Below are 14,409 nucleotides of genomic sequence, written 5' to 3'. Positions count from 1 at the left end.
GGACTGAGAACCCCTGCTTTAGATCATCCATCTTAGCTTCTTGGTTGTTGAGATATACACAAAAGGTGGTTTTTGTACCATGTTTTCGTTGATGTTTGACCAAACTACTCCAAAATCGAATCACCTCTAGATATCTATCCAAATAACATTGCGTGTTTTAAAGGTTTCTTATCCTGATGACGTTTCTATGTTAAATTTTCATCTTATTAGGACTAACTTGTTTCTTGTGTCTTACTGAGGGACCACAGCTCATCCCACACAGGAATCAACCTGCCAACCTTTCGGTTCGCATACAGTCAGTTCTACTGCATCAGCCACAGTCGTTGCCAGTTGAGTTTTGCTCAGTTAGTTTAATTTTATTTGGTAAATCAACGACAGCCCATTTCTTTTGAACACTACTCGCTCATTGTTCTCTATAAAACTACTCTCTTATTCTGGAAAGTTATTCAATGTTTGTTATAATATAACCAGGAATTAAAAACACAAAAAGAAAATGGTTGTGTTCAATATATGAAATGAGCTGCAGGAGTGTTATGAGTGACTGCAAAATACTTCAAAGCATGACGTTTGATACATCAAATGGAATACATTAATGGAACACAAATCAGACAAATCCATGGTACTTCATCATATTCAATATCTATAGTTGAATTATGGGATTTATTGAAAGGGTTTCCTCAAATAATTTGAGTGTTGGAATAACTCTATTGCTCTATTAAGCACTTTTTATTTATTTATTTTTCCTTGAACAGGAAAGCCAATCCACAATGATTTATTTTAATAAATGAATGTACTGTATGCCGGCAGTAGATGATCTCAGATGACGTCAGTCTTGGTGGCCGTACCTGTGTGACTGTGAGGAACTGATGGGCCTTTTGAAGGCTCTCAGCCAGTCTGGAGTTATTCTGAGCTCCTGCCTGAAAGACAAGAAAAAAAAAACTAGAGTGCCAAGGGCCCCGTGGGTTACCAGCTCAATTACAGTGCAAAGCAAGATGGTCATTTTCGGCACAAAAATGGCCATTTTGCCTTGGGCATTTCAAAACAAGCGAATCTACACAAATAATTTTGGGATGGGCACAATGTCAATGACCAATATTGTACCCTTGCTAAATTAAAAGAAATGTTATCTGACAGTTTGAGACAATTGGGTCCAAATACCTAAATTGGCTGTTTTTGGCATAACAATGGCTGCCATTTCCAAAGGAACGAATCTATGACTACAATTTTTGATGTGAAATATGTTAACAACCCATATTACGCACTTGACCAATTAGAGCAAAAGTTATCAAACAGTTTTTGAGAAAATTGCCCTTAAGTGCTCGAAATGGCTATTTTTGACATAAAATAGCCGCCATTTTTAAACAAATGAATCGATGAATATGATTTTTAGATGGAAACAATGTCAATAACCCTATTACACTCTTGCCAAATTAGAAAAACAAAACATAAAGTTATCAGACAGTTTTTGAGATATTGCAATATACGGACGATGACTATGATGCCCAAGACGACTATGACGGACACAACGCCATGACAAAGGGTTGGTGGCCTATCGGCCAGTAACCCAAAGAAAAGAACTTGTCTCTCCTGTTTCTTTGGGTAAAAGCTGATTTAGTAACATAAATTATGATTGGACAGGCGTGTCACCTCAAGAAAAGCCTGTACAGCAAAGCAAGTGTCCCAGAGTTGAGATCCATTGGTGCCCTGTGCACAAAAATAATCAAATCAAACATTAATTTATTCAAACTGGTAAATTATGACACAAACAACAGATAGAAAACTACAAATCCAAGACGAGCATGAGATAAGTAAGATGTGAAGGTCCGTTTGGCCTCCAGACATTATTTTCTGGTCAAAGTCTAATGTGGCAGAAGCTGAGTGAAGCTGCTGAGCCTCTATATGTCCTCCAGTGAGAGGACACACATGTCCCGAATCTACTCTGCAGTCTCACCCCAAATGGACAAAACTGGAATCACTCTACAGGGACACGCACTCCGATCAGTACCAAACTTGTTCACCTGACTTACCTCATGTCCACAAAGGTGAGGACACACAGGACAAAGACGCCGGTGTCCCCACCCAGAGACAAACCTCAAACAGCAGCTACGTCGTGTCAAACACACGTGGGTGTGACAGATGCCCCATTTAACCTTTCGCTTACAATAATGTGCACTTTGTTTGTTGCTCTGCTTTCAACTGAGGACAAACTCATATGATGTGATTTTCATATCATTTTAAAGCCTCTGCACCATCTGTGCACGAGGACACAACAAACTGAACTCAAAAACAGCAACAAGAGACAATTCTCACCTGCATTTTCATGCCATCCAGTCCCAGCCTGGACAACAGAGAACAGAGAACCTACTGTGAGCTCATCATGTACTTCTGTTTTTTGTTTCCACACTGTTCTTTGCTTGTTAATAAATTGAGTTTTGGAGACTGACTGACTGACCAGAGGTAATCAGGGATCCTGGACACGTGTTCCTGAAAGGCTGGAGAGGAGGGACCATTCACGTACCAAGAAACCAGCATGTTGATAGTCTTAGAGATCTGAAGAAGACGGTCAATAGATCATGTTTAGTGTCTTTTACGGTTCTCTTAGTTTCCCATACAAACACATTATACAAAAACAGTATATTTCAGTTGAAGATGAATGAATAAAAGAATGAATGAATGAGTTTTATTCAGATAACGACTGAAAGAGCCTAAATGGTCATTTTTTGGACATAGTCCATAGTCCAAGTCCAAGACAAATTTCCCTTTGGGGACAATAAAGTATATCTTATCGTATATCTGAAGTATAGATGTGTGGAGGACTTTTTGTCAGAATTGTTGCGGTGATTTCTGACTGTTTCAGAACTTTTGCAACAGTTGTCACTTTAAAGAGCGACACAAAGTCCAGAAAAAATATTAGTACTTGGAGCAGGTGTGAGGTGAAGTCCTGGATAGCTTTTGTGTCAAGAGAGTGACCAAGACCAAACACCAGTAGGTGTACAGTTTACATCCAAACCTTAGATCAAACAAACTCACTTTCTGTTTCTTGTGACCAAATTGGAGTCCAGCTGTTTCAGAGTACACTTTGGGAATGCTTTCGCCTATTTTCTTGAAACTTGGTGGAAGGGGGTGTACGGATAAAGATGGAAACCACTAAGTTTTGGACAGGATCCAATTAACAGGCACGTTGCCAGGTCTGCACTTTATAAGCCAGCTTGTTGCCTCCTAGCCCAGCTGACATATGCCTTTGACCCTGGGTGAGTTGCCAGTCTGCCCTTTATAAGCCAGATTGTTGCCTCTTAGACCAGCTGACAGGCCACTGACCCTGGGCGGGTTGCCAGGTCTGCTCTTTATAAGCCAGCTTGTTGCCTCTTAGACCATCTGATATATGCCTTTGACCCTGGGTGAGTTGCCAGGTCTGCTCTTTATAAGCCAGCTTGTTCCCTCTTACTCCAGCTGACATGGCTCTGACCCTGGGCGGGTTGCCAGATCTGCACTTTATAAGCCAACCTGTTAGGAGGCAAGCCTGCTGCTGCTAGTACGGGTTTCATTTCAAACCATTTCATCCCATTTTTACAGTTTGTTGGATCATGGGTGATTGTAGTAGAATGGCGCCCTGTGGAATAGCCCTTTGATAGAGTTTTCTATATATTGTCAATATTATTATCAAATATTAATGTCTTTGTCTTTACTTTGATGAACTGCCTTTGATCTTGTTTTTGATTCTGTTCTCTATTTTCCATATATACATATATGCATGTGTAAGAGTTCATGCACCATTATTCTTCTAAATAATCACCCACTGTCAAAAGCAGTAATATACACTGAACTGTTGAAGTAATCATTACAACTGCTCCTATGAGAAAAGTAACATTTGTCCTTTTGCTTAATGAATGCGCAGACTGTTTTGATAGAGCTATGTTTTTGCTGAACACAGATTAATATTTCGGCCTTGAGCAGAGAATAACACAGCCTGTACACTAGTTCAAGGCTGGTGCTGTAATGTTTCAATTTGAAGAACAATTACTATCTGTCTGAGCAAGACCACAAGGCGCCTTCCAGGTGAAAAGTGATATAAATATCAACTGACTGAAGAAACACAGCTGTACTTTTGAATATTGTACTGTAATATGTCTCTGTGCAACTTGCTTCAGAACAAATCCAGGAGCAGAGTGGGCGGACCCTTCAGAGCTGACTGACGGACAGTGACGAGGGGTCATGTTGGCTCTCCCTGATCAGGAAATGAAATTCAGTCTCTAGTGTGATCATTCTTTGTGTTAGTTAACTGAGTTGCTTTTTTACAGATCACAACTCTGACATCTTGGTCCTTCGAAAGCCGGATGCCAATAGACCAGAACGGTGGTCGGCCCGTGACGGAGGACCCTGTTGGAAGGCTGTGGCCACGGCCAGGACTAGTTCCTGCAAACCCTTTTCCGGGGGGACAGGTCTCCTCCATAACGGGTCGGCGCCTAACAGGGTGAAGGCATACGGACTTCAGCGACAGAGTGTGACTGCGGGTGAGACTGCTTTTCTTTATGTGCACGTGTGTGCGTGTGGCCGGGACCACCGTGAGGAAAAACCCCGTTAATGTCTTTTTTGGTTTGTCTTTTGGCTTAAACACTGTAAGGTGTGAGGCTAAAGCCTGGCTGTAAAGCGTTAATTTTACTCTCTGGGAGAGAAACAGAAAAGTCAGGTGGTGCAGCGGTTAAAGACCATCTGTTACGGAGCTGCATGCTTGTGCTGAATTCCCGCTGTGTCAGACACCTGATGTGGCTGTTGGCTCCAGATTGAGCCGGCAACGGTTACAATTGGCAATTAAAAAAAGCAAGAGACAACTGAAAGACCACTTTCCGGTCCAGAACAGCGTGTAAAAAACTGTACAGTGTTAGGTCAGTGAAACCTTCAGTGGGCAAGCCGTAAAATTCTGATATAAAAACCGGTTGGAGCAGAAGTGTGATAACAGCTGAAGCGCAGCGGTGTGAATGTGTTTGTGTGAATGTGTGTGTTTTTATGACTGAGGACGTGCGCAACTGAATCGCGGGGGGCCTGTCACCAGTTTTAACCCACTGGCAGAAATGAAGCCCTGTCTGTGAAGTAGGTTGTAAGCGTTCTATACGCACCACACCTGTATGTGAACCTACGAGTCTGAAAAGAAGCCATAAGCAAGGTCACCCACCTCTCAGAGGTCAAAGTGGTGACACTTTTCAGACTGATCAGTGACCAAACAGTGAAAAAAGAACAAAAGCCTGTTCGTTTAGATCTCCCTATGAGATAACCCCACGAACAGCTAAAATAGGTAACTGCTGTTGATCTCACAGTAAACATGACACACGACCACAGTCTAATGATTTCAGGTATATGGTGGAAAAGTGAAGCCTACAGGCGGCGTGAGGCTGAGAATAAAGTCAAAAACAAACTGAAGCAGGGACAAGACAACCTTAAGAGTGTCTTTTATAATAAAAATGAAATTGATAACGAGACACCGGCAGGGAGCCAGAGGCCCCCTCCGCAGAATGCAGGGGCAGCCCTTTACCCAGCCGCAGATAATGCTGAAGCTAAAGCAAGTGCACCTCCTCTACTTCCCTACACTCACCAGACCACAGATGATGACCAAAGATCCAGCATCACCTGAACACTTAAAAATGTGGTGAGAGACAGTTAACTTCTTTGGAAAATTACAGTTAAACTCCACAACAAAGTCATTTGATACCATAAAAGAGAACACCAGTGATTTTACAAAAAGGGAAGAGAGATGTGGAGTGAAAAATACACCAGACCATGCTTTTGCACCAAAACAGCAGTTTTTAAATATAATGATGTGTGAGGAAGAAGTGTATTTTGTAGGAAAGGGCAGAGGTCAGCGCCACAGAGCGGCCAGAGGCAAAGCCCGTGGGTGTGAGATAAAGAGGAAATTGACATGTTGGAAGTATGGGAAGAATGGACACTTTGTGCGTGAATGTACACACTCGCAAAGATAAGGAGTTCTCCGTTTTCAACATGAATTTTGTTTATGTACATATAAGGTTGCAGTTCTTTCTTTTCTAGAAGATTATACTTATCAGTTTTTCCTTACTTTTATTCTGCTGTCGCTATATAGACCGATTGTGTGTAATTATTGTGAATTGTTTTAGATAAAACTGTCAAGGTCACAGTCGCTGGCACTTCAACATTTTAAAGTGTGGAGTTAAGATACTGAGAAATAAGTGCACATTAATCAATTTTGTACGTGTATATGAGTGTGAGTTGGTGTCCAGGGTAAAAGATAGAGTATTTTGAGGGAGAATTCTGAAATAGATCTGTTGATGAAATAAAACTTTTCAGATTGTTAAGATGATAACTCAAAGACAATAAATACTATCATCTTCCTACTTTCCATATTGAATGATCATGTAACTGGGATGAAGTGGTTAAAATATGGTTGATTTTTGTACACTGGATAAGGTGTAAAAGTTGGTTAGTTTCACCTACTTAACAGATTTTAAACAAAGCTGATCAAGATTATATTTCAGTAGAGTGATTAATGATTGGATTTATTGTTGTGTGATATATTCTTGTGTGGTGTTGGTTTGAAATTTGTGTGGGTTGATTCTTTTCTCTCTGTGGGAAAAGACGAAAATTCAGATTGACTGCTTCAATTGAACATTGCAGTATTTGGCCAATCTTGCCTCAGTAATCATGAATGAGCTACTGTGGAACTGACCACTTAGATCAATTAGTTCCAGCAGGTATCCATGAACTTGCTGGAAACAGGCTCATCTAGGCAATGAAGACTTTGGGTTATAAAACATTTCTATGAATCGGTTCCCCAGTATACATATTAAATACTGCTAAAAGACTGAAAAATTGCTGATTGACTGATCCACTAATTATTTTTGATGACAGACAGAAGGGAGCAGTGGTTGTGGTAGATTCTCTGAGGACTATTAAAAAAAAAACTGATTGTGAGACTGTGATTGCATACCCGGTTCTTGACCTCCAGGCCCCAAACAGCCTGACAGAAGGTTGGCGGAAAAAAAAAAAGTCTCCTATCAGTCCACTGTAATTAACAGTTCCATTGAGTCCTACGTGTCTACATGTGTGTATAATATGTTGCGTGTAATTTAACACAGGTCTTCTTTGGACCTGCAGACGTTTTTTGGGTTTTTATTTGAGAAGAGTTGGGTTATTTTGCTTGTTTGTTGTAGCAGTTGTGGTATTCTGTTCCTGGTCTGGGGTGTTGGGGAGGAGCGTGTACACACACAGCTGCTGAGGAAGCTCTAAATGCTCACCTCCCTCCTCCTCCTCCTCTCCCTGCCACTCCACACCCCCACAACCTGAGAAATTGAGAAACACTGCAGCAATGTTTTGTTGTGCTTTAACACATGAAACACAGGGGTTTTACATGTAATTGATACTAGTGTTTTAAAGGTGTTTGTTACTGTTAAATTTAGAGATATTGTTTATTTGATGTAATCAATTCCAGCTTTAATGTTGTTTTGTATTACGTTGCATTGACGTTACCAAATACATTCAGTGTTCTATTTTTTTAAGCGTGGTTTGTTTTGGGAACAAAGTGTAATTTATCACTCCAGCTGAAGATCAGAGCAGAAGGTTGTACAGTGTGTGAACAGTAAGACTATGTTGATTATTGTAACATGTTTATGGAGCTCGTTGAAAGCATTAATGTTGGTGAGGGTGAACTGACAGCAATGTAGAGGCAACAAATAATAATAACTCAATATTTTAATCATCCTGTGTTCTGACTGAAATAATGTGAACTCTCATGAGATGCAACTAACCCCTGCTGCAAACCAAACAAGAAGCTGCAGGCTTTCATAAAGCATTGATGACCAATGAAGTGCTTATTAATTATTAGTTGATGTATGCAGATTAAGTTAGGCCTTAAAGGATAGAGATTGTTGGACAACTTTTCACATGATTATTGTCCATCCTGACCCATAGTTATTCCTGCGAACCAAACATTGTTTATGTATCAGATTCTGTCATTATTTCTATTTATTATTGGTGTTTAAGCATTGATTAATCCAACAGTTCTATTCTGGGATAAATTGCTAAAAGATACTTCAATTCACTTTCAATGATCCTGCATGTTTGATGTTCTGTGCAATTAAAACTGTTTTGACATGACACCTCTTAATGGGTGTTCCCCCACCCCTTGGAACCCCTGCCCAGTATGGAAGGCTGCGAGCCCATGACGGATAAGATCCCATCTTAAACCCTGGGACAACCTAAGGCAGGCCCAGTCATGATTACTCGACCTTGTCTCTGTGACGCTCTGACTCACTAGGCCATGAGGATATGGCACTGGGGTACTGTGGTGGGGTCAAATTTGCCTGTATGCCTACATAGTAGGCAGTGTATTTATCTAATTGGAGTATTGGATCATTGTCAGGAATTGATTTGTCATATTGAGATTGGCCTGCACGTAATAATCAATATTAATCAATGCTTATCATTCATCCAATCAATCAATTTTTGCGTCACAATGTCCACCAAACCACTGATGGTGTGTATGCCTGATCCTCAAACAAACCGGTCCTACCCCGCAGCCTTTTCAAGTGAGCGGCTGTCTTAAGTCATGGACCATGTCACGTTTCTACGGCTGGAATGGTTGGACTGGTTAATAATCATTTTGTGACGTTTGGATTTCAGGCATGTGTGAAACATTACTGCAGAGCATGTCTAATTTATGCAAAGCATAACCCGCAGGGGAATGAGAGGCTAATACAAGGAAAATTTCCAACCCCTCAATACCCGTTTCAAACGATCCATATGGATTTTATTGAATTGAACCAATGTCCATCCATCCATCCATCCATGCATCCATCCATTTTCTTCCGCTTTATCCGGAGTCGGGTCGCGGGGGCAGCAGCTCAAGCAAAGCCGCCCAGACCTCCCGATCCACACACGCCTCCCCCAGCTCCTCCGGGGGAACCCCAAGGTGTTCCCAAGCCAGCCGAGAGATGTAGTCCCTCCAGCGTGTCCTGGGTCTTCCCCAGGGCCTCCTCCCAATGGGATGTGCCCGGAACACCTCTCCAGCGAGGCGTCCAGGGGGCATCCAGAAAAGATGCCCGAGCCACCTCAACTGACTCCTTTCGACGTGGAGGAGCAGCGGCTCAACTCCGAGCTCCTAACGTGTGACCGAGCACCTCACCCTATCTTTAAGGGAGTGACTAGACACCCTGCGGAGGAAACTCATCTCGGCCGCTTGTACTCGCAATCTCGTTCTTTCGGTCATGAGCCAAATCTCATGACCATAGGTGAGGATTGGAACGTAGATCGATCAGTAAATCAAGAGTTTTGCCCCCCTACTCAGCTCTCTCTTCACCACGACGGTCCGATACAGCGACGACATCATTGCAGATGTTGCACCGATCCGTCTATCGATCTCACGCCCCATCTGTCCCTCACTCGTGAACAAGACCCCGAGATACTTAAACTCCTTCACTTGAGGCAAGGACACTCCACCGACCTGAAGAGGGCAAAGCACCTTTTTCCGGTCGAGAACCATGGCCTCGGATGTGGAGGTGCTGATTTTCATCCCGGACGCTACACACTCGGCTGCAAACCGCCCCAGTGCACGCTGAAGGTCCTGATTTGACGAAGCCAACAGAACCACATCATCCGCAAACAGCAGAGACAAGATTCTGTGGTTCCCAAACCAGACCCCCTCTACATCCTGGCTGCGCCTAGAAATTCTGTCCATAAAAATAATGAACAGAACCGGTGACAAAGGGCAGCCCTGGCGGAGGCCAACGTGCACTGGAAACAGGTTTGACTTACTACCGGCAATGCGAACCAAGCTCCTGCTGCGGTCGTACAGGGACCGGATAGCCCTTAGAAAAGGACCCCGGACCCCGTACTCCCAGAGCACTCCCCACAGGGTGCCCTGAGGGACACAGTTGAATGCCTTCTCCAGATCCACAAAACACATGTGGACTGGTTGGGTGAACTCCCATGAACCCTCGAGCACCCGATGGAGCATGTAGAGCTGGTCCAGTGTGCCACGACCAGGATTAAAACCACACTGCTCCTCCTGAATCCGAGGTTTGACCATCTGTCGAATTCTCCTCTCCAGTACTCTGGAATAGACCTTACCGGGGAGGCTGAGGAGTGTGATCCCCCTATAGTTGGAACACACCCTCCGGTCCCCCTTCTTAAACAGAGGGACCACCACCCCAGTCTGCCAATCCAGAGGCACTGTCCCTGATCGCCACTCGATGTTGCAGAGGCGTGTCAGCCAAGACAGTCCCACAACATCCAGAGACTTAAGGTACTCAGGACGGATTTCATCCACCCCAGGAGCCTTGCCACCGAGGAGCTTTCTAACCACCTCGGTGACTTCGGCCTGGGTAATGGATGAGTCTGCCTCTGAGTCCCCAGTCTCTGCTTCCTCTTCGGAAGACGTGACGATGGGATTGAGGAGATCCTCGAAGTACTCCTTCCACCGCCCGACAACATCCCCAGTCAGGGTCACTAGCTCCCCACCCGCACCGTAAACAGTGCTGGTTGAGAGCTGCTTCTGCCTCCTGAGGTATCGGACGGTTTGCCAGAATCTCCTCGAGGCTGACCGATAGTCCTCCTCCATAGCCTCCCCGAACTCCTCCCAGACCCGAGTTTTTGCCTCTGCGACCGCACGGGCTGCGGAACGCTTGGCCTGCTGGGTACCTGTCAGCTGCCTCTGGGGTCCCACCTACCAACAAAGATAAGTAGGACTCCTTCTTCAGCTTGACGGCATCCCTTACTTCCTGTGTCCACCACCGGGTTCACACCGAAAGTAAGGGATGCCGATCAGCACGGCCTCCCCGATCTGAACCCGAGTGGTGTTCAGGTGTTGGACTTCTGTGCTAGTCACAGTTTGTCCATCACGAACACCATGTTCGAGCACAAGGGTGTCCATAAGTGCACGTGGCACCAGGACACCCTGAGCTGGAGGTCGATGATCGACTTTGTAGTTGTATCATCTGACCTTTGGCCACGTGTCTCAGACACTCGAGTGAAGAGAGGGGCAGAGCTGTCGACTGATCACCACCTGGTGGTGAGTTGGATCCGCTGGGAGGGGAGGAAGCCGGTCAGACCTGGCAGGCCCAAACGTATCATGAGGGTCTGCTGGGAACGACTGGCGGAACCCTCTGCCAGGGAGGTCTTCAACTCCCACCTCCGGGAGAGCTTCTCCCAGATCCCGGGGAGGTTGGAGACATGGAGTCCAAGTGGACCATGTTCTCCACCTCCATTGTCGATGCGGCCACTCGTAGCTGTGGTTGCAAGGTCTCTGGTGCCTGTCGTGGCGGCAATCCCCGAACCCGGTGGTTGAAACAATGTGAAGGGAAAAAAATATTGCCTAGTATTGATTGATGCATATAGCAAATGAGTGGAGGTGTTCCCTGTTGGACGTGCAGATACTCTGACAGTTGCAAAGATACTTTGTAGAGACATAATTCTGAGACATGGACTACCTGAAACAATGTACAGTGATAATGGTACACATTTTGTAAATAAAATCATCCAACATTTGACAGAACATTTGAAAATAAATGCAAAAACACATTGTGCTTATCATCCTTAAAGTGCAGGTTTAGTGGAAAGAACAAATGGGACAATTAAAAGTAAGCTCAGGAAAATGCATGGAAGAAACAGGAAAGATACACAAAGATACCTGAAAGATCCCGAACAAGACAAGGGGAGCGACATGTAACAGTGTCGGCTGATGGCCTATAGGCCCAGCAACGGCTGGAAGCGCATCATAACAGAGACAGAGAGTGACCAGGAGTGAACAAAGACAAAGACCAGAGGTTGAAGCAGATACCAGGGTCCTGAAACAGATGAGTAACCAGCTGTGACCAAGGAGAGGCCTGTCAACTTGAACCAGGATCAGAAGCAGATGTACTACAAGCTTGAAATACAGCACTGACATGACCAGACCAGGAGACAGAAGCAGACGAAACTGCATCTTTGAGAACGGGAGACAAGAGAATCCTGTTCTATTCCTGTGCACCTGTGTTTGAAGAAAACGTCAAGAACAGGGCACAGGACAGAGTACATGACACATTATTTTAATTCCACTTGCAGCATGCCTTACACATACTGATGATAGTACAGATTTATGCACTACAGCTGAAGGGAAATAACATAAAAAGAGTTCCAGATTCCCTCGGTCCCTTGCTGAACTGAACTGAGACTGAACTGTCCCCTTCAGCCCCTAAGCCCAGACAAACTGCACCTTTTCAACTATCACCAAAGAAAGAACACATCTTTAAGATCAGAACTGTAGTTTCTCTCTGTCCCTTGAAAGAAAAAAAAAAAAACTACACAGGGACAGAAGGAGAGAAATATCAACAGGTTGTTCAAAACACTGTTTTAGCTATGGAGAGCTTTGCTGCCAGAGCAGGATGCAAACTTTGCACCCTGATGATGATTTTTGACAATTATTGCTGTGATTGTGGCATTTACTGTGTGGTGGTATAAAAAAAAATATATGAACCATGTTACAATTCAGACCAGAAGAAAGTGATACCTTTATTCAAATCTGTGACAAGCATCTTTTTACTAACCACAGCCGTGTCTTTCTAGTGTCACAATTTTCAAAGATATTGGAAAAACTTTACAATAACAGATTGGATAAATTTATTGAACAACACAACTTGCTTAATGATAGTCAATATGGGTTTAGATGCAATAGAAGAGATTAATAAACATGTGGACCAAAGGAAAATAGTGATAGGATTATTTGTTGACATAATGAAAAAAAAAAAAAAAAGGCTTTTGACACAATCAATCACAACATATTATTTCAAAAGATGGAGCTTTATGGGATCAGAGAAGTGGCTTTGAATTGTTTTAAAAGCTATTTACAAAACCGGAAACAGTTTGTTAAACTTGCGGACTGCTGTTTTTCATATCTGAACATTGTTTGTGGAGTTCCTCAGGGTTATGTGTTGGCACCAAAGTTATGCATGTTGTATGAGGTCTGTTAGAAAAGTATCGGACCTTTTTATTTTTTTCAAAAACCATATGGATTTGAATCATGTGTGATTGCATCAGCCAAGCTTGAACCTTCGTGCGCATGCGTGAGTTTTTTCACGCCTGTAGGTTGCGTCATTCGCCTGTGAGCAGGCTTTGTGTGAGCAGTGGTCCACCCCTCTCGTCCGATTTTTATTGCGAATAAATGTCTGAACGATTTGGAGCTTTGCTGCATCAATTTTTTTCCAGAAACTGTGAGAGACCTCCAAGTGGACACCATTCAGAAAATTCAGATGGCTTTCAGGGACCATTTTATGGGGATTAAACAGATTAAGGAGTGATCCAGCCGGTTTAAAGACCGCCCACAGCGTCTGAGAGTGCGGCGCGCTCTGAGCGTCGATCGACAGGCTGACACCCCGCTGAAATAACCAGATCATTTCCAACGTGAAGGCTTTTTTGATCCGGGACGTCGTCTGACTTCCACAAAAAAGGCAGAAGGTGTGGACATCAGCACTTTTTCGGCACATTCCACTGTTACAGGAGTTTTTTTCATGGAAAAAGAAGCGGACGGATGCGCCACCGTGCCGCTCATGGCGCGGCACAAAACCACCTCTGTGTTGGTCTCACAGGACGGCTTTGAGATGGATTTCAGATGGCTGTCGGTGGCTTTTTAGTCGTGTGACTATCCAAGAAATTGTGCATGAGCTGGACATGCCCCAACATGTCCTGTGAGGCTTCATCACGGCGTTGCTTTGTGCCATGCGGCTCCACCGCGACGCGCAGAATTCCTCTGCATGTCTGTCTCAATGTGTCGAAAAAGTGCTGATGTCCACGTCTTCCGCAATTTCTGTGCTAGTCAGAGGACGTCCCGGATAAAACACAGCGTCCAGTTTACAAATGAATGGCACATTCCACTGTTACAGGAGTTTTTGTCATGGAAAGAGGAGCGGAGGAATTCCGCGCGTCGCGGCGGAGCCGCATGGCACAAAGCAACAGCCTGCACACTAGTTCAAGGCTGGCACTGTAATGTTTCAATTTGAAGAACAATTACAATCTGTCTGAGGAGACCACAAGGCGCCTTCTAGGTGCAAAGCAATACAAATATCAACTGACTGAAGAAACACAGCTGTACCTTTGATTATTGTATTGTAATATGTCTCTGTGCAACTTGCTTCAGAATAAATCCAGGAGCAGAGTGGGCGGACCCTTCAGAGCTGACTGACGGACAGTGACGAGGGGTCATGTTGGCACTCCCTGATCAGGAAATGAAATTCAGTCTCTAGCGTGATCATTCTTTGTGTTAGTTAACTGAGTTGCTTTTTTACAGATCACAACTCTGACATCTTGGTCCTTCGAAAGCCGGATGCCAATAGACCAGAACGGTGGTCGGCCCGTGACGGAGGACCCTGTTGGAAGGCCGTGGCCACGGCCAGGACTAGTTCCTGCAAACCCTTT

The 14,409-nt window shown here is 44.1% G+C and overlaps 1 protein-coding gene across 2 annotated transcripts in view; it reads right to left on the bottom strand.

Moving 5' to 3' along the window:
* lss (lanosterol synthase (2,3-oxidosqualene-lanosterol cyclase)) overlaps positions 1-14,409 on the bottom strand; it is a 42,458-nt gene that overhangs the window by 13,598 nt on the left and 14,451 nt on the right. For both annotated transcript variants that reach the window (XM_034186864.1, XM_034186865.1), the window contains exons 10-13: positions 2,453-2,550; positions 2,311-2,338; positions 1,648-1,704; positions 846-917 (exon numbers count right to left, since the gene is read on the bottom strand). In XM_034186864.1, the coding sequence (XP_034042755.1) occupies positions 846-917; positions 1,648-1,704; positions 2,311-2,338; positions 2,453-2,550 (255 nt within the window). The remainder of the gene's footprint in view (positions 1-845; positions 918-1,647; positions 1,705-2,310; positions 2,339-2,452; positions 2,551-14,409) is intronic.

The sequence above is a fragment of the Thalassophryne amazonica genome, chromosome 14, assembly GCF_902500255.1.
Source record: "Thalassophryne amazonica chromosome 14, fThaAma1.1, whole genome shotgun sequence".
In the NCBI taxonomy this organism is placed as follows: Eukaryota; Metazoa; Chordata; class Actinopteri; order Batrachoidiformes; family Batrachoididae; genus Thalassophryne; species Thalassophryne amazonica.
The sequence above is the reverse complement of the archived record's forward strand: the minus strand, read 5'-3'. Positions and strand labels throughout refer to the sequence as shown.